Source organism: Aquarana catesbeiana, linkage group LG02, assembly GCF_042186555.1.
Source record: "Aquarana catesbeiana isolate 2022-GZ linkage group LG02, ASM4218655v1, whole genome shotgun sequence".
In the NCBI taxonomy this organism is placed as follows: Eukaryota; Metazoa; Chordata; class Amphibia; order Anura; family Ranidae; genus Aquarana; species Aquarana catesbeiana.
In genome coordinates, this window is record NC_133325.1 from 342,411,531 (window position 1) to 342,431,275 (window position 19,745).

The 19,745-nt window shown below is 41.7% G+C and overlaps 1 protein-coding gene across 1 annotated transcript in view; it reads left to right on the forward strand.

Moving 5' to 3' along the window:
• LOC141129908 (zona pellucida-like domain-containing protein 1) overlaps positions 1 to 19,745 on the forward strand; it is a 169,507-nt gene that overhangs the window by 62,258 nt on the left and 87,504 nt on the right. The window contains exon 5 of the mRNA XM_073617942.1: positions 7,407 to 7,504. Coding sequence (XP_073474043.1) covers positions 7,407 to 7,504 — 98 coding nt within the window. The remainder of the gene's footprint in view (positions 1 to 7,406; positions 7,505 to 19,745) is intronic.

The following is a 19,745-nucleotide window of genomic DNA, read 5'->3' on the forward strand; positions in this document are numbered from 1 at the left end:
ATCGACAACAACGCGGTGACGTACACCACGTACGACGAGACTAGAAAAGGCCGGTTCTGAACCAAGCGCGGCACCCTTTGGGCTCCTTTTGCTAATCTCGTGTTAGTAAAAGTTTGGTGAGAGACGATTCGCGCTTTTTCAGACTCGTGGCTTTCAGATCGTTTTCTGACGTTCAGTTTGTGCTTGTGGGTTTGTATCTGCTCTTCAGTGCGTGCAGTCAGTTCGTATGGGAGTTTTCTGTGTGATCTTGCCTGCTCGTTGCTGTTTTTCAGGTCGCTCTTCACAGGCCTTGCTGTTCTTCAGTGCGTTCTGTTACTTCGTTCTGAGCAGCCGACCGTTTTCTAGCCATGTTTCGTATGCGTACTCCTCGTAGAGTTCGTGCTGTGCGGGGGCTTGGTGTTGGGGTCCTGACCTTGACACAAGTCCAGTCCATAAACAGGGTGGGGAGGAGTTCATGGACCAAGAATTGGTTGCTTCAGCGTGACCAGTTCTGTCATATGTCTTTGCTCCGTGAGATCCGTGAGAATAATCCTGATGATTTCAGGAACTTTCTCAGGACCCCGTATTTCACCGTCTGTTGGCTTTGCTGACCCCCTATATTAGCAGGCAGGATACCTGCATGAGGCAAGCCATCACTCCGGAGCAGAGGTTGGTCGCTACCTTGCGGTATTTGGCCACAGGGAGAAGCCTGCAGGACTTGAAGTTCTCAACAGGCATCTCCCCCCAGGCTCTGGGGATCATTATCCCAGAGACCTGTTCTGCCATCATCCAGGTCCTACAGAAGGAGTATATGAAGGTAAGATTTTTATCCTTTAATATCACATTTTATTGTATTGAATGTTTGATAATATATTGTATTTCTTCCCTCATTCCCTAATTACCATGATTGTAATATGCTGTGAATGTCCCCTTTGTTCTCATGCATGCTGGATTTTTAGGTAATTATTATTTTATGTCCTTCATACATATTTGCCCTTCAATAACCTCCCCAGCATGGTGTCTCCTGGCCTATATTCACCTCATGTAGTCACTTAACAATGTATTTTATCAGCTCCATAGTAGTGCTTTACCCCAAACACCCCCTAAAATGTTTGGAAATGTTATTTTTGATTTAAATTCAGGCAGAGTGCCAGAGGCTTTTTTTTGTGGTGTCCCCAAATTTTTTTCAACCCTCCCCCCCAACTGCTAAGTCAGCTGATCCCAATTCTCTATCTATCCTCAATCATCTATCTGCTGACTTTGCCAAACCCATACACACTATACCCACCTCTTTACAGGTCAGATTTAGGGATGAATTCCCCAAAGCATGTAGTGCAAGGGCCTGCCTGTATACTTTCCAATGGTACTGTTTAAAGTTTTTATATCCTATTATTATCTTGATAGGTAATAGCAGAATGTTCAAATGTCCTCAAATGTGTACAGTGTGTATTTATATCTTTGTATTATGACACTTCTTACCTGTCCAGTGGTCTGCCAATAGTGTAACTAAGGAGGGGCTGTTCCAAGTAATACCCTGTATTTAGGCATTCATCTCTCAATGAAGTGAAGAGGGTTACCTGTCCAAGAGTTCCCCCCCCCTATAATGTTAGAAATGGCCCATGAGAGGGGGGGAGGGGGAATATGATAGGTGTACCTTATACTTTGGCCTTGTTAAATTCCCCTTAGTAAATGCTATCTGGAGGTTGCCCCATAATGTTTGTGTCTAATCTGCTTGCCATGTTTCTGTGAAAAAATAGTAAGGTTTATTTTTTTTTCCTCAACAGTTTCCTTCAACGCCACAGGAATGGCAGACTGTGGCCTCCCACTTTGCCCAGCGGTAGGACTTTCCTAACTGCGGAGGGGCAATTGATGGGAAACACGTCCACATCGTCCCACCACCCAACTCGGGTCGTACTATTATAATTACAAGGGGTTTAATAGTATAGTGATGTTGGCGGTGGTGTCGGCTAATTACGAGTTCTTGTATGTGGACGTGGGGAAGAATGGCCGGATGTCTGATGGTGGAGTGATCGCCCAGACGGAGTTCTACAGGCGTCTCCAGAATGGCAGCTTGGACTTGCCACCTCCAGAGGACAATGTTGAAGGTCTCCCATTTGTGTTTGTTGCTGATGAAGCATTTGCGCTGGGGGACCACCTGATGCGGCCATTCCTGATGAGGACCCTCACCCCGGAACAGAGGGTTTTTAATTACCGGCTGGCCAGAGCCCGAAGAGTGGTGGAGAACACATTTGGAATCCTGGCCAGCCGGTTCCGATTATTTCTGACACCCATCCATATGGCGGAGTATAAACTGAACCATATAATACTTGCCTGCTGTGTTCTCCATAATTTTTTAAGAAAACATTCAGCCAACTATGCTGGCTCAGTTGGGCCTGAGGCCGGAATACCTAATCCATCAACACTGACGGCGCTGGAAAGTGGCCGTCCTGGCTTGCCCTCCCTGAATGTCCGTGATTTCCGGTTACGCTACCTGGAGTTCTTTGCGGGTAGGGGGGCTATCAATATGCCAGACAATCTGTGACACCTTTTTCAAATAAAAAACAACCAAAAGAAATTCTTTGTGGACATTTACTGCTTGTGTTTGTTTTAGCTGACCCTGACAGAAATGTGTTGAGTGCAGAAAATGTCGTGATTGGGTAACCTTATAAAAAACAGTGTTGGCTTGTACTTCCTAAATGCAAAAACACATTTCACTACAAGTGCACTTGCAACTGCACTGAACCTGCACTTGTAGTGCAAAGAGGATTTGCCCTTAGGAAATAACCCCCATTTTTGCATAAAACAGCAATTACATCACCCCAAAAGTGTTGTAGTGTTGAGACAATAATCCACACATTCTTGAGTAAGGCACTTTTTTATACGTGCACAATCACATGTGCATTTCCCAAAGGTTTTTAAAACAAACCAACATGTTTGTTGTATAACAATGTTTGCAGTAGCATTATGAAAAATCAAAATATCCATTTCAGATAAAACAGGCCTGTGTAAAACCAACAAGAAAGCCAAAAAACTTGAACTTACAAAGTTCACATTAGGTAAAACCTGAAGGCTATATCAGACATCAGTATTTAGGAACTGGGTTTGATATAGAGTTCAGATGGGGGGAAATCACCCCTGGAAAAGCCAAATTTGGAAGATGCACACCAATTTACGAATGTCAACATGTGCTATCTGCCATCAGGGGGGATCAAGGGACGTGTTTGGGGGGAGCAAGCCCTTCCTCAACGCTACTTTATAATTGAGGAAGGGGTTGCACCCCCAAAACGCGTCCATTGATATCCCGTGATGGCAGATAGCACATGTTGGCACACTGTGTGCATCCTCCAAATTTGGCTTTTCTAAACATTTAAAAAATTTTGGTACGATAAAACAGGTGATTTTGTGGGGTTTAAATTCGCCCCAAAACATCAATGATGTTATTATTTTTTTTAATAACATCACTGATTTGTTGCTGGATGTTTTGCAATTGGAGATTACACCCCATGATCTCCCCGATCAGTATCTGGGCACTTTCAGATGTAAAGCGTTCTGGATCACGATCACCTAAAAAGAGATAAAGAACAAAAAAAAGGTCTCAAAAATCTGCCACCAGCCATCTCTTTTACCTGAGCCTGTGGTCGCAGACACTCACCTGTTGTGGTGCCAATCTCCACCACGTCTTCATTTTCCTCCTGCTCAGCTTCTTGGGTTGGGGGTATTTCCCCTTCTTACAGAGGGGGGGGTCTCTGGTCTCCTGGGATGAGGGGTGTCCGAGTCTTTTATCCCCTATGTAAAACAAAAATGGTATACTTAGCACACAGATATTTGATGGCAGAACTAGAAATAGGAAACATTGCTCGGAAGTGGGGTACAATTGTCTATTTTAGCAGAGTTCCAAGATGTATATTTTTTATTGCCTTTTGTCAAGCTGCAATACTTTACCTGTTTGGTACAAGCTTCACAGATGTAACCCCCCCTATAGTATACACTGGAGCACCTGTGTGGCCCCCCCTAATAAAAATGGTGTTCTTGTGTCCCACACTAGTGCTCCAGTGTCCAGATGTGAAAACAGCTGCTCAGTGTCCTCTCCTTACACACAATCTAGTTTGCATTTCATTCTAGTAACAAACCCATCTACACAAACAAATATTTGGCATCCAAGTAGGCCCCCAAAAATGTGTGAAAATGCATATGGCCTAAACAATGGTGTTCTAGAGGCCGAAAGAAAAATGTTTGATACGAACGAATAATGTGCCCATGAACATTAAAGTTGACCTTTTGAAACGTTACAACTAATGAAAGCATATGGAGCAGAACGAACGTAATAAAGACAGAAAGAATAGGAACACAGCACAACTACTTACTTTTTTGCAGCAGTCTCCGGATCTTTCGGTACTGCTCTGGCTCTCTCAACTTCAGGTCCGACCACCGCTTCCTGAGCTGATCTTTAGACCTTCGTACCCCGAAATTCCGCTCTAGACTCCTGACCACTTTCGCCATGATCTTGGCCTTTCGGATGTTCGGGTTGGGGTAAGGCCCATATTTTCCGTCATAGTCAGACTTCCTCATGATGTCGACCATCTCCAACATCTCCCCAAACGACATATTTGTGGCCTTAAAACGTCTCCTTCTGGATCGGGACGTGCCTGGATCCGGGCTTTCCTCCTCCTCCTCCTCGTTGCTACAATTAGCCCGCACCTGCTGTATGTCCGCCATCATGCTCTTCCCCCACTGCGCTGAATGAAAAGGGGCGGGGAATACACTAGAAAGAACATCAGGGGCGGGTGGAGTTACACGCATGCGCAGTGTATATAAAGCGTAACACGCGTGCGTATTACGTTTGATCTGTGAGCGGAGGAAGGAGCATTGGACGCGGCGATCGTAAGAACGAAGGTAAGAGACAAACTTGGGCCTATACTGCTTCTAGATTGAGGCCTATATTGTAACAAGATTAGGAGAGTTTTGTGTGACATTAGGCTTTGTCTTGTGTTGTGTCTTGCAGTGAACATGGATATGGTACTGAAAGATAAGGACTTCATTTCAGTCTTCATAGAGATGCTAAGGGAGTTGCCCTGTCTGTGGGAGATTAAACACCCCCATTACAAGAACCAAGCAAAGAGGAAGGCAGCACTGGAGCAATTGTGTGAAATTGTGAAGCAGGTGATCCCCACGGCAGACATCACTTTTTTAAAGATTTTCATTGGTGGCCTGAGTAGCACATATCTGAGGGAGCGCAATAAAGTCCTTGATTTGCAGAGATCCGGAGCAGCAGGTGACATCTATGTCCCCAGGATGTTGTACTACGACAGGCTGCACTTTCTGGCAGGCCAGACTGAACCCAGGCCATCCCTCTCCAGTCTTCCTTCCACGCTTCCTTCCCCCCCCGGCTGAGGCTTCTGACGCCCAACCTGGGCCTTCCAGGCCATATGTGGAGGAGCCCAGATTGAGCCAGGTATAGCATTCCTCTAAATATTTCTGCTTGTCCAATCAATGATGTGAACTATATGTTAGTTGGGAGTACTAATTAAGGATTGTGATTGATGATGCAAAACATTACAACTATGTCCCTTTTTCATACACAGGGAAGTCTTAGCCAGGAGGTGGCCGGGCCGAGCCGGCTGGCTGATCTGCAGGTCCCTCCATCCCCCCTGGAAACAAAAAGTGGCAGTAGGACGAGTGCCCTAGAGGAGGCGGCTATCAGATTCTTTTGTAGGGCTACAGAGGTCCTGGGAGCACCACACACCAGGCAGGAGAACATTGCTGCATTCATAGCATATAAAATGCAGAGGATGGAGGAGGGCCAAAAAGCCATGTGTGAGGCCCTCATACCTCTGGCGAAAGGTATGAGTGGCCAAATTACACCTGCAGGTCCTACTCCTCCTCCAGGTCCTACTCCTCCTCCTGCCACATCTCCAACTGCACAGCCACAGCCCGGAAGGAAGTGTGAAAGGAAGACCAGACAGTGAGGACCCTGGATCCAGTCTGGTGGGCCAAAAAATGCAGCCTCTTGTGGTACCACAGCCTGCGGACACACATGTCATCTGCTGCTATCCAAGTCTCTGTGAATCCCGGACCAGACTGCCCTCCCTTACATATGGACTCCTCAGGCTACCAATTTTGATGTTGAAGAATTGATGTCTGCCGTGGGGGTCCCAGGCTTTGCTAATTTCTCTTGTTGATCCAGTGTTGCCTTCCTCTTTGTTTGGTTCTGATCCCTTAATAAAGGATTTTTGTTTTGAATTATACTCTCCTATGTGTTTTACTTCAAAAATGACAGTTTGTTTGTGAGGATTCAGGTACATTTCAAATATACAATGTGAAATGAACAGGGGACACCAACACCAAACAATCTCCTTGAGATTAAATAATAAAAGATATCAATGGTGTTGGGGTAACCTGACACACAAAACACACCCAAAAATATTCTGGAGTAAAAATAAAAATAACATTGAACAAAGATCAGCCTTGGAAAAAATCCAAACATTAAATAAAAAAAAAGGCTTAAAATCCAAAATAAAAAAAAAATAAAAAATATAAAACTGTCAGATGTGACAACTAATAACAATATATTCAGGGAATCCCACTAAAACAACACAAATAAAAGTTTGTGAGAAGTGTGTGTGAATACGAGCAGCAAAACGACTTAATTCTTGTCACATTATAAAGAAGAAGAGTGTGCGCTGTATTAAACCATTTTGAACATTGCAGCGTGACGAAAGTGCTGTATCCATTGCGAACGCTAAGTTTACCAGAACGAGCCGTCCCGTGTTGGAATTTCTTCTGAGCATGCGTGGCACTTTGTGCGTCGGAACAGGCCACACACACGGTCGGAATTGACGCGATCGGATTTTGTTGTCGGAAAATTTTATCTCCTGCTGTCCAACTTTGTGTGTCGGAAAATCCGATGGAAAATGTCCGATGGCGCCCACACACGGTCGGAATTTCCGACAACACTCTCCGATCGGACATTATCCATCGGAAAATTCGACCGTGTGTACGGGGCAATACTCTGCAAGTGTAGTTGCTCCAGAGCTTGGTAAATGAGGTAAATCTTCACTTTGCAAAGAATACCCAATCACATGTAAGAAAAAAAACAAAAAAAAAACAGCATTTTTGCTTGCACGTGATTGGATGATGGAAGTCAGCAGAGCGTCTGCCCATTTACTAATCTCTGGAGCAACTGCACTTTCAAAAGTACACAGTCTGTATGTCCATTAGAAAAATGAACCTCTTTAAGTCAACCACAAATAAATACTTATGTTTATACATATTATATTGTATATGCTGTTCTTATTTTCACTCACCCTCTCAAATCATAAATCTTGTTCTATTATTTCTGGTATTGTAATAAAGCAATGAATTTAATTCACCAAACTAAATGGATAGTTCCAGGCAGCAATTCATTGCTTCACTTCTTACTCTTACAGGATTCAACCTACAGCCAGCAGTTGCTGATACCAAGCACTGGACTGCCATTGAAAACAAAAATATATGCAGCAGTGAGAGCAACCAACCTTGATGGACGGTATTTTGAAACAGAATATTACTGTCCTTGCTTGTGTTTCATGCTCTGATTTTGTATTGTAATGGTTTATTTATTTATTTATTTTAAACAGGGATTTTTCATTATTTTTTTTTAACTTTCCATAGATAAAGAATGTGTAAAGATATTTGAAAATGAAACAAGGACATGCCTCAAAAAAATACACTCTGAAATGAAAAATGAAGGCCTTTAACTGTTTGCCTGACAAAGCCATTTTATTAAAAGAAACCACAAAATACCTTCACTTGTTAAAGGTTTATTAATAAATGGCTTATATAAGCAGCTAGCCAAAAAGTTTCCTGGGAAAACCATAACATAAATAACAATAAAATTGCAGCACTTATTCTGGTAGAAACAGAATCCACCAGGTGAATACAGGCATACCCCACGTTTAAGTACACAATGGGGTTTATCTAGTAAAGCTGAAAAGTGCAAAATCAGGCTCAATTCTGCATATAAACCAATGAGCTCCCAGGTTTTATTAGCAAAGCTTAATTGAACAAGCTGGGGTTAGAAGCTCATTGGTTTCTATGCAGAAGTGAGCCTGATTTTGCACTTTCCAGCTTTAGTAAATAACCCCCATTTTGTACTTAAAAGTGGGGTATGCCTGTAGTGTATACAATGAATCCAATTTTTAGATATAAATGTAGTCCATAATATCATGAATCGTAAAATTTCATTAAAAATCCAGTGATGATAAGCCAAACAATGGGTGTCACAGTGAAGAACCACCACCAATGAGAAAGACACACACTGACCCTTACCCTAAGTGTTGGACTACCAGAGTAAAGTAGTCAAAAAAGCATTATTTACAATAATGGGTTTCAAGCCATCAAGCTCCTCAGATTCCTCAGTAACTGTAACCATCAGGCTATGTCTCCTTCCAAGATGTTATATCGAGTCTCTCTGATCTGTGTATCACCTTAGGGCTTAGAGCCATTTTATTGTTTTCTGCATATTTCTGCATATTCTAAAAAACTCACCTAAATTTTAAAACATGATTTTTTTTAAAGTAGAGGGTCTACAAAATAAAAACATGGTAGTTACAGTTTTTTTTTTATATCACATAATATTAATGCAACTGTTTGCAAATCTATATTATCAGTAAAAAATAAATTCAAATTAATTTTAGTGCAAATGAACACAGTAACATCTCTATATATTTACCATGCAGTTGTCATTTATATACCTGTGTGCATTTGTATTTTATGTGCAGGCAGCCCAGGGGGCTTTACATTTTTTTGATATAATATTTATTTAATTTTAACATTTTTTCATTTTTTTACACTTAACTAATTCTTCTTCTGAATTTCACCATACCAGATTAAGAATAGACTGTGCTCAGTTCATTGTTTTTCCAGCTGAATCAGTTGGGATCAGACAGCTCTGGTCCCTGAACCAGATGTTTCTTGTCTCCCCTCTACTTTCACTCCTGAAAACATCGATGGCTATCCTGGACTCACGGTGACCACAGGGGAACCTGAGACATATATTATTATCATTGTTATACAGGATTTTTATAGCGCCGACAGTTTGCACAGCGCTTTACAACATTAGGGCAGACAGTACAATTACAATACAATTCAACACAGGGGGAATCAGAGAGCCCTGCTCGTTAGAGCTTACAATCTTACAATCTGGGGGGGGGGGTATAAAGTTTGTGAGCTTTAGAAATGATCAGATGATTTTATAGCTGTCTATATCACTTTTTTATGAAAGCCCAAAGCTGACTCTGTAAAACATAAACAAGTGTGTGGCTGCTGTTGAAGCCGTGAGTTTGTTTGCATTCTAATGCCGAAAAACAAAAGGAAAGACAAGAGCACGAAACCCCGTAGTGTAGTATATTAACCACTTCCCGCCCGCCCTATAGCGGATTGACGTCCAGGAAGTGGTTCAGTTATCCTGACTGGGCGTCATATGATGTCCAGCAGGATAACATGCCACTGCGCGCCCGCGGGGAAACGCATCGTGGCGATCGGTGGAGCGGTGTCAATAGGAAGAGCCGTTGATCGGCTTTTCCTCACTCGCATCTGACAGACGCGAGTAGAGGAGAGCCGATCGGTGGTTCTCCTGACAGGGGGGTCTGTGCTGATTGTTTATCAGTGCAGCCCCCCCTCAGATCACCACACTGGACCACCAGGGATCTCCACTAGGACCACCAGGGAAGGGGCAACATGTGGATGGCCAGGTATGTACCCCATTGCCATCCACATGTGCCCAATGTGCCCAATCTGTGCCAATCAGTGCCCACAAATGGGCACTGATTGGCACCAACATGTTTCAGGACTGCCTAGCAATGCCACCAATCAGTTTATTCAGTGCCACCAATCAGTGTCATCAGTGCCACCTGTCAGTCCCATCGGTGCCACCTGTCAGTGCCCATCTGTGCCCATCAGTGCCCATCAGTGCCCACCTATCAGTGCCCATCAGTGCCACCTATCAGTGCCACCCATAAGTACCCATGAGTGCCACCCATAAGTACCCATCAGTGCCACCCATAAGTACCAATCAATGCCACCTACAAGTGCCCATCAGTGCTGCCTATGAGTGCCCATCGGTGCCACCTATGAGTGACCATCAGTGCCGCATACCAGTGCCACCCATCAGTGCCACCTATAAGTGCCCATCAGTGCCGCCTATCAGTCCCATCATCAGTGCCCGTCAGTGCCACCTCATCAGTGCCACCTCATTGGTGCCACCTCATCGGTGCCCATCAGTGTCACCGTATCAGTGCCTGTCAGTGCAGCCATATCAGTGCCCGTCATTGAAGAAGAAAACGTACTTATTTACAAAAAATTTAACAGAAACAAAGAAAAACTTGTTTTTTTTCAAAATTTTCGGTCTTTTTTTATTTGTTGCGCAAAAAACGCAGAGGTGATCAAATACCATCAAAAGAAAGCTCTATTTGTGGGAACAAAATGATAAAAAATTTGTTTGGGTACAGTGTTGTATGACCGTGCAATTGTCATTCAAATTGCAACAGCGCTGAAAGCTGAAAATTGGCCTGGGCAGGAAGGTGTCTAAGTGCCTGGTATTGAAGTGGTTAAGCAGAAAGCATTAAATAAATGGATAAATTGCACTCACAAAAATTGGCATGTGCTAGGCATAACAGTCTTGGTCGCCTGAAAACCAGGTGTGATAAAGTGTGAACTGGGACCCCTGCCTTGGCCACTGGCAAGGTTATGAGAGTGCACTTGGGAGGGCAAGGGTGTGAGAGTACAGATGTGATGGAATAAAGCTGCTGTCACTGAAGGAACACTGTCACCGATGCACAACCATGGAAGCGGAGGCTGCCCAATGTAGCCAATGTTCACATGCAGAGTAGGATACAGGGATGCATTTCCAAGCTTCAAGCTTCTTCCTCAGTACTCTGGTTCAAGGATAGGGTCCGGGTTCACAATTCATCCCTCCCAGCTTCCAAGCGACCAAGACTGTTATGCCTAGAACATCCCATTTTTTTGTGAGTGCAATTTTATCAAGTTAATACATGCTTTCTGCTTAATATGCTAACTATGGGGTTTTGTGCTCGTCTTTCATTTTGTTTTTCAGTGATTTAAGAGAGCACCCACTATGGTCCAAGAAAATCATCCCTTTAGTTAGATCATGGCAGAATAGATTTTTGGGCTACCCACGTTATTTTCTTTCATGCTATTGCTTGATTCTCACTTAAAGCGGGGGTCCACCTATCTATCGTTTTTTTTTTTTTTTAGTTCATTCACAAACTTTTCTTCTCAGCATTACATACTCACATATTGTGTGTAATATGTCTGCCTGTGTCAGATTTCGTCGGAAAGAATAACTTATATTACTCACTGCAGGCGGTTTCCATCTTCATTGTGGGCATTTGAAGCCCACAAGCATTTATTTCCTGGATGTGGTGAATGCTGTGCTCCCAGCATTCACCGCTTGTTCCCGCACATGCTCAGTGGCATCCTGGGAAGCCTGAGACCAGCTCCCAGGAGTCTGGGAGAGGCTAGAAACACGCCTACTCCCATGGGAGGAGAACCAGGAAGTGCAAAGAAGAATAGAAAAATAAAAGGTAATTACGGCGATTTAAATTTTTTTAAACGGCATGTCAGTATCTAGGCAAGGAAGAGAATACATACAGATATTGTTCAAAATTTGGGTGGAACCCCGCTTTAATCAATCGAATAACCTCAGGATCATATGTAGCATATGCCTGTTATTGTTTTCCTTTATCATTATAATTATTAAAATTATTATTTTTTATTGTTATTGAACTTTTTGATGCATTAGGGAGCAGGAGTTGAGTGTTGTGTTTTTTTTTTTTTTTCTTTTGGGTACTCCATAGCCCAATTAATATATTTATAGTGCATTCAAATACTGCCATACCGTAATACTTACGGTGGTGGCAGTAAAAGGTTTAATACTTGTTTACAAAACCAAAACCTTTATAACTCTCACTGTTTAGCTGTACATTGTATTAAAGGCATTGTACACTTTCAGATATTTTTATTGTTTTAACCAGGTATTAGTGTGGTTATATTCCCTGTTGATTGTTTTCCTTTACTTGTAATGATGGGCTCACATGTTGTAGTGGCAGTTTGCAGAGTCATGGCTGGTCGATTCCCTTGTGTCAATGCATGGCTGCAGCTAGTCTGTTCCTATGCAGGAAGGGGACAAGAAAACTTTATGTTCTGAATCACACAGTGCCCAATGCATGCCTCACTATCCCCTCTATGTTGCATCACAAATGTGGGAGTGCTAATGTGATGAAACACATCTCCTGGGTGCTTGAGTGAGCTCTCTATATGTCTGTGAATGCTTCCCCTACTTGTGTTTGTGTCATATCTAATTACTGTGTACACAGGAATTGTCAGGTCCTACACTACAGGCAAAAAATCATGTATTAACCCATGCTGTATGCCTTATGTTTCAACACAAACAGAAACTAAGCCAGGAATGTGATGATTTATTCTGCTTCAGGCTGTGTAAATGGGACAAATGAAACTACATGATCAATGCACATCTTATGCAAGCGAAGAACACAATGTGCATATAGGAATGTTTACCAAACCTTTATTGTTAAAATGTCTGGGCAAAAAACATTTTTGATAGTTTTGGATAGGGTGGGGAAGAATTATACCCTGAGTCAGTGTCCCTACTGAAGTGATAAAACCCCTTTGTACTGGTGACTAGGGATGAGCCGAACACCCCCCGGTTCGGTTCGCATCCAGAACATGCGAACAGGCAAAAAATTTGTTTGAACACGCGAACACAGTTAAAGTCTATGGGACACGAACATGAATAATCAAAAGTGCTCATTTTAAAGGCTTATATGCAAGTTATTGTCATAAAAAGTGTTTTGGGGACCTGGGTCCTGCCCCAGGGGATATATATCAGTGCAAAAAAAAGTTTTAAAAACGGCCATTTTTTGGGAGCAGCGATTTTAATAAAGCTTAACCAGTTGCCGCCTGCCCACCGTCAAATGACGGCGGGGCAGTGCAGCTCTTGTTCTGGGCCGCCGTCATATGACAGCGGCACAGAATGGCCACTTTCGCACGCCTGTGGCCGCACCGTGTTGCTAGGACACGGTGCGACACATCTCTGTCCGCGGCTCTTTAACCATTTGAACGACTGTGTCCAATCACAGCCGGTCACATGTAAATATGGAGATGCCAGTAATCGGCTCTCCTCGCCTCACACTGATAGCAGAGGGAAAGTAATTGTATGACCTTTTGGGAAACCTTACATAATTGCTATTTCTTCCTCTCAATTTTTTTTTAGTTTCATATAAATTAAAAACAAGATTAAGGTGGTTCTAGAGGCAGAAGGTTTTTTTTTATCCTAATGCATTCTATGCATTAAGATAAAAAACCTTCTGTGTGCAGCAGCCCCCTCAGCCTCCCTTATACCTACCCGAGCCCCATCTCGCTCCAGCGATGTTGCACAGGAGCCTTAGCTGTCCAGGACTGTTCCTACTGATTAGCTGAGACACAGCAGTGGACATCATTGGCTTCTTCTGCTGTCAAAGTCAGTGAGCAGGGTTGAACCGCGGCTCCGTGTCTGAATGGACACACAGAGCTCCGGCTCGGCTTGAGTGCCCCCATAGCAAAACCACTGCACAGAGCAGGTAAGTGTAACATGTTTGTTATTTTTAACCAAAAAAAACCAAGATTTTAATATCACTTTAAAAGCATGTTTATATAACATAAATATTCAGTATCAAAATATGATATTATTATTAATCCGTACACCTATATGTAATAATTCCAACCTAATTCCAATTGTGCTCATGTTTTCTATAGAATAAAATATGTGTTCTACACATTTGAATGTTTGTTTTTAATAGGGATGAGTAAATGTTTTTAGGTTTGGTTCATGGGTGATTTCATTAGATCTCCATTTAAGTCTATAGGGGGTGAATCTGAAAAATAAATTCTGCCCATTTTAAGGCTAATGGGCAAGGCACAGTAGGATTCCCACAGACAGCGTATGTTTTGTTTCATTACATTTTTTACATGTTTCAATATTTCTAGTGTACAATTGGGTGCACCTTTTTTTCCCCATTGTCATATCTGTTATTACATTTAGACCCCTTTCTCACTGGGGTGGTGCGGGCATTAGCGCTAAAGTGCCGATAGTTTTATGTGCTGTTATAGCGGCACTTTTCAGTCATTAGCGGGGCACTTTTAACCCCTGCTAGCGGGTGAATAATGGGTTAATAGCACCCATGTTGCTGCGGTACCGAAGTGCTGCTTATTCATTTCAATGGCCAGGGGAGGTGGAGGAGTGGTGTATACACCGCTCCCACACTGCCCCGAAGATGCTGCTTGCAGGACTTTTTTTCCCATCCTGCAGCGCACCACCCCTGTGTGAAAGCACTCAGGCTTTCACGATGGGGTGGCTTGAGAGGCACTTTTCAGGCTCTTTACAGGTGCTATTTTTAGTGCTAAAATGCCCCAGTGTGAAAGGGGCCTTAAGGAATCCCCTTTAGTAAATTTAAGGCCTAAAGTGAGAGGCAGAAATTCTACACACTAAGTTTTTTTTATTTCATTTTTAAAAGCAGCATTTAGCATGTAGAGATTTATTTCAATGTATCTTTCTAATTTTCTTTTTAGTTTATTGGAAGGCTATTGCTGCCCAGTTGAATCAACCACAAGCAGGGATGGCAATTCAACTTAGAAGCTACCAAAAAAAAGTCCTAAGTCTAAACAATACCTTGTCCCTATAGAAAAATAATACAAAAAATGGGTTCCTTGCAAGACAAAACTACCAGCTCAGACACTGGTCTCACAGAGGTGAGACCTGCAAGGAAGCCCTACTTGTAGGTGAGAGTAAAGCTAAGAATATCTGTAATGTTAAAAACGGCTATTTCTGAAGAGCAGATGAAACAGATTAGGGCTTTTTTAATTAAGGAGCAAGACGCCAAACTGTATCTTAAACAAGTTAGGGCAGAAACACAATCTTTCATACTGCTGAGAGAGCAAAAAACTCAGGTCTAGACCTACTCATTGTACCACCCGCCAATTGTATTTATTTTATGCAATTTATTTTGAACGCTATTTTAAGATAAGCATTTTTTAAAATAATTTTACTTTTTTATTATTAAAAATGTTTTGGTTATTTTTTTCCATGATTAAGGCAATCCCTGCTCTGGTTAGGCAAACATGCCAAGCAGGCACAGCAAGGGTGTAAATAAAATGCTTACAAGTGATCATAATAATCAACTAATGGGTGTCAAGTCTTGACCACTGGCTAAAGGTGGACCAATATGCACTTGAGGTACTAGTCTGCAATGTTGCATGTGCTATATCAGAGAGGGCCTTCAACACAGCAGAGTGACTGAAGCTGCATTTTTATAACCCGGGGTGAGGTTGTGCGGTGTTTTGGGTGCACAACGTTTTTACATTTTTATTGGAGGGGGGTTCAAAGGATGCAGTGAAGTGCATGGAATGTACATTTTGAACAGACTGTCATCAAAAATCTTCTGATCTCTAAATACTAAAAAGTATACATAAAATATACATAGATAAAGTAACATAAATTACAAATTAGATATAAAAATGACAGTGTATTGTTTTCAGTAACAATATTGAACAATATTTCTTATTGTGAAGACTAGCTCCACAGTATATTAGAACTTTTACAAGGCAATTTAGAATGAGAATCCTGGTAGGTTTTTCATTAGGAGATAAAAATTAGAGTGTATTATTTCACAGACTCAATGCACACTGTGCGTTGTGTGCAGCTTTATCATGCTGCAGTTTAAAAGGAAGGCACATGGCAAGTTTTATCTAATAAATTATAATTAGAGTGTATTAAAGCCGTGTACACACAATCGGATTTTGTGACAGGAAATGTGTGATGACAGGCTGTTGGCGGAAAATCCGACCATGTGTATGTCTCATCGGACAATTGTTGTCGGATTTTTCGCAGACAAATGTTGGATAGCAGGTTTTAAAATCTTCTGCGGACAAATGTCTGTTGTCAGATTTTCTGAGCGTGTGTACACAAGTCCATCAGACAAAAGTTGTGCTCGGAAGCAAGGATGAGCCAGAATCGGTCAGTCTTGTAAACTAGCGTTCGCAATGGAGAATTAACATTCCTGACGTGGCAAATTATGAAACCTTGAAATGCAGCGCACATTCTCTTCTTCTTTAATGGGATAATAATGAAGCTGCTTTTCTGGCGATACTGATGGAGTTATTGCAAACAAATTTTCAAAGGCTTTTTTTTTCTAGTGATATCAAGAATAATATATATATATATATATATATATATATATATATATATATATATTTTTTTTTTTTTTTTTTTTGGGGGTAAGTTACCACAACACCATTATCCCGTAGTTTTTAAGATCAAAGATACAACTATCTTGGTGTCCCTTGTCAAATTTACATTGTATATTTTTAAATGTAACTGCCTACTCCCAAACTGTCATTTGAAGTAAAACACATAGCCAAGTATTATTCTCCACAATTTTTTTTATTGTGCATTAAAAAAAGAAAACAAAAAAAATTAAACATGCTATCTGCCAATAGAGCTTAACCAAAAAGTGCATTCTATGCATCCAAAAATATAGAAAATATACCAAATCAAATCATTATTCAACCAAAAAAATAATGCCAACGCAATAACTCCAAGGCCAATAATAAATAACACGTTATCTCCTCCGATTCCGCAACATATCTGGTTGACGAACAGCCATTCCAACAAGGGAACTGAAAAGCACAAAATGAAAAGCGCAAATCAACACTCACCAAACTTCAACTAACTCGAAACTAGCAGAAGGAGCCCAAAGGGTGGCTCTAAGGAGCTGAAAAAACATGTAGTACGTCACTACATTCACGATTGTTGGCCAACAATTGTGTGCCGTGTGTATGCAAGACAGCCTGAACATTGCCTTTTCACATGTTCAGCGAACAGATGAATTTGTGGGGTGTTCGGTGGGATGTTCACCCACTGAGCACCCCACAATGCACTATGTAGTGCATTCTAGGGACCTAGTTGGATGAAGCCTTGCACTTGACTGTTGGTCAGGTGCAAGGCTTTGCCAATTAGGGCACAGAGAACTGTCAGAGCCCTGATTGGATAAAGTGATGATGACTTTGTCCAATCAGGGCACATAGTCTCACCTCACACTATAAAAGGTTCCTTCCCACTGGAAGCTTTTGCAGTGTGTTGTTGGAGTGGAGATAGAGCAGGCCTCCATTTGCTACTAGCGAGTTAGTGTGTTTACTTATTGTGACTCAGAGTGTAGTGTTAGTATAGTGTGTCAGTATAGTGTAGTCTTAGTATAGTGTGTGAGTATAGTGTGAGTATAGTGTAGTGTCAATGTAGTGTAGTGCAGTATTTAACACAGCATTACATAACATTTAGTGCTATATACAGTGCCGTATACACATTTTTTTTGGTTGCTGCGTGGTTTCTTTTGACTTTTTTTGTCCCTTGCCTTCCCCTTTTTTTTCAATTGTCAGCCGCAGTTTTTTGTGACTGCAACACTGGTGTTCCCCCTTTTTTTTTTGTTTTTACATTTCTGTCAGTGTCAATCCTCAGTTTAAAGTGCACCAATCACCACTTTTCATTCAATAAAGTGCATCCAATCACACATTTCCCAGTTTCTATTAAATTTGGGTAAGAAAGGCGCCCTCCCCCCATGATGTCTGGGAGGCCAACAAGGGGGCAGCAGTGTCTGTGTCAACAAGCAAAGGTGGATGTGGTCCACCCTCAGGTAGGGCACATTTTGTCTCTGTTTAGTGAAGTTGCCCATGCTATCCAGCCAAAGCATGCAGTGGAGGTGGTGGACTGGCTTACTAAACCATCCTCATCCTTCTCATCCTCTATTACTCATGCTGACACTAGTGTGCACTCTACTGCAGCTGCCAGAGCGGCTTATTCTGCCTCTAGAAGGTTACAGGGTGAAGGCACCACCAACTTCCAAAAACCAATTTTTCTGCAACTGTGTGACAGGGGCATCAATTTTTTTTTTTTTTTTACAGCAAGGCCAATTCTTGCTTTCATTAAGAGTACCTATATAGGGTTATGGTGTGAAGGCACCACCAACACCCAAAGGCCAATTTTTCTGCAACTGTTTGATAGGGGCATCAAATTATTTTTTTTTACAGCAAGACCAATTCTTGCTTTCATGAAGAGTACCTCTTTAGGGTTAGGGTGTGAAGGCATCACCAACACCCAAAGCGCAATTTTTCTGTGCCTGTTACTTATATCCAAAGTCTGCAAAAGAGACACAGACTTTATCTAAAAAAACTGTTAGTATTGTCCTGAGTGTGCTATAATTTGGCTTCACATAAGGCTTGCTTACTGTGGTGCAAAACTTTGTTATTTCCATCCAATGTCTGCCAAAGAGACACCAGAATTTATCAACAAAATCAATTTAAATGTCACCTTTTTTTTCCTTATACATGTCAGTTTTACTGCAGCAGATTCTACACACGGTACAGATACACCACTTTACAGGCAGACTAAGAGGACCCCCCAGGCACTATATTTAAAGGATTTTTTCATTTTTACTGTTTGCATTATTAAAATCATTGCTTCTTTAAAAACAATCTTTTTTAAAAGTTTTTTTTACATTGTACCCGGGCCCCCATACCCTTTTTATGGCCAATAACTTGCATATAAGCCTTCAAAATGGGGCCTTTTGATTTTTCAAGTTCAGGTCCAATAGACTTTAATAGGGTTTGTGGTTCAGGTCCAAACTTTTGGGGTGTTCAAAAGTTCTGGAACCAAACTGGGGGGTTTTTTGGCCCATCTCTATCCAGCACAACTGAACAATAAAAAAAAAATGTCACTTCAAATGCCAGCTGCTTAGGGTTAGGTGAAGTTCGTAAGATAGCCTATGAGAAAGCAATATCAAGTAAAAGAGTGAAATATTAAATTGAAATTGATGGTGAGTTAGTGGTCTCTTTGCTTGTAGACTTTATTTGCTTATGGCGCCACCCGTCACTCACTGGTTTTTGGCTGTAGGGAGTGCACTGCAGTACATTAGTTTAAAGGTGCTTTAGTAGGTCACAGTTTCACATGGTGACAACAGATAGATCTATAATGGAGAAATTGAAAGTGTTTTATTTATTGTTTATACTGACATGATGGCAGTATAAGCACTACTTTTTGACACTATTTGGTTGCATTCATGCAGCCTTTGAGTACTACTGTGATAGGCCACAGTTATCACATAGTACAGGGCCACTGTGATTTGACCTTTACCATGCGATTGCTGTGATGAATCTCATAGATCACAGTAGTAAACAATAGGGTCATGAATGACAACCATTGCTTACTACTGGTAATGTGATCACTGTGATTGATCATAGTGATGGCATGGAACCAGGGCCAGTCACAGCAGCCCTGTACCCCGATCTGTGATCTGCTGCCGAGTACGTCTTCACAGAACAACTCTTGTCCTGCCCATCCACTGTATATATATGGGACAACATTCTTACTAGGCCATATTTTGAACAGGACCCACACCAGACAGCTATTAATAAAGAAAAAAACATTTAAATGTATTTTTTCTGCAAGAAAATCTTCAAAATATTTTAATGACTGCATGCACAGTATTTAAACACACAAACTAACTCTAAATATAGAACTTTTCAGCAACACTATATTGTATGGCAGAAACTAGATCTCCCTGTACTAATATTGTGTGATCTATCTATTTCTACTCTAAGTGTCCTCAGCAAACACTGACTTAGTGTAGGAATTTTCAGAGGCAATGTATAGGATGGCAGAA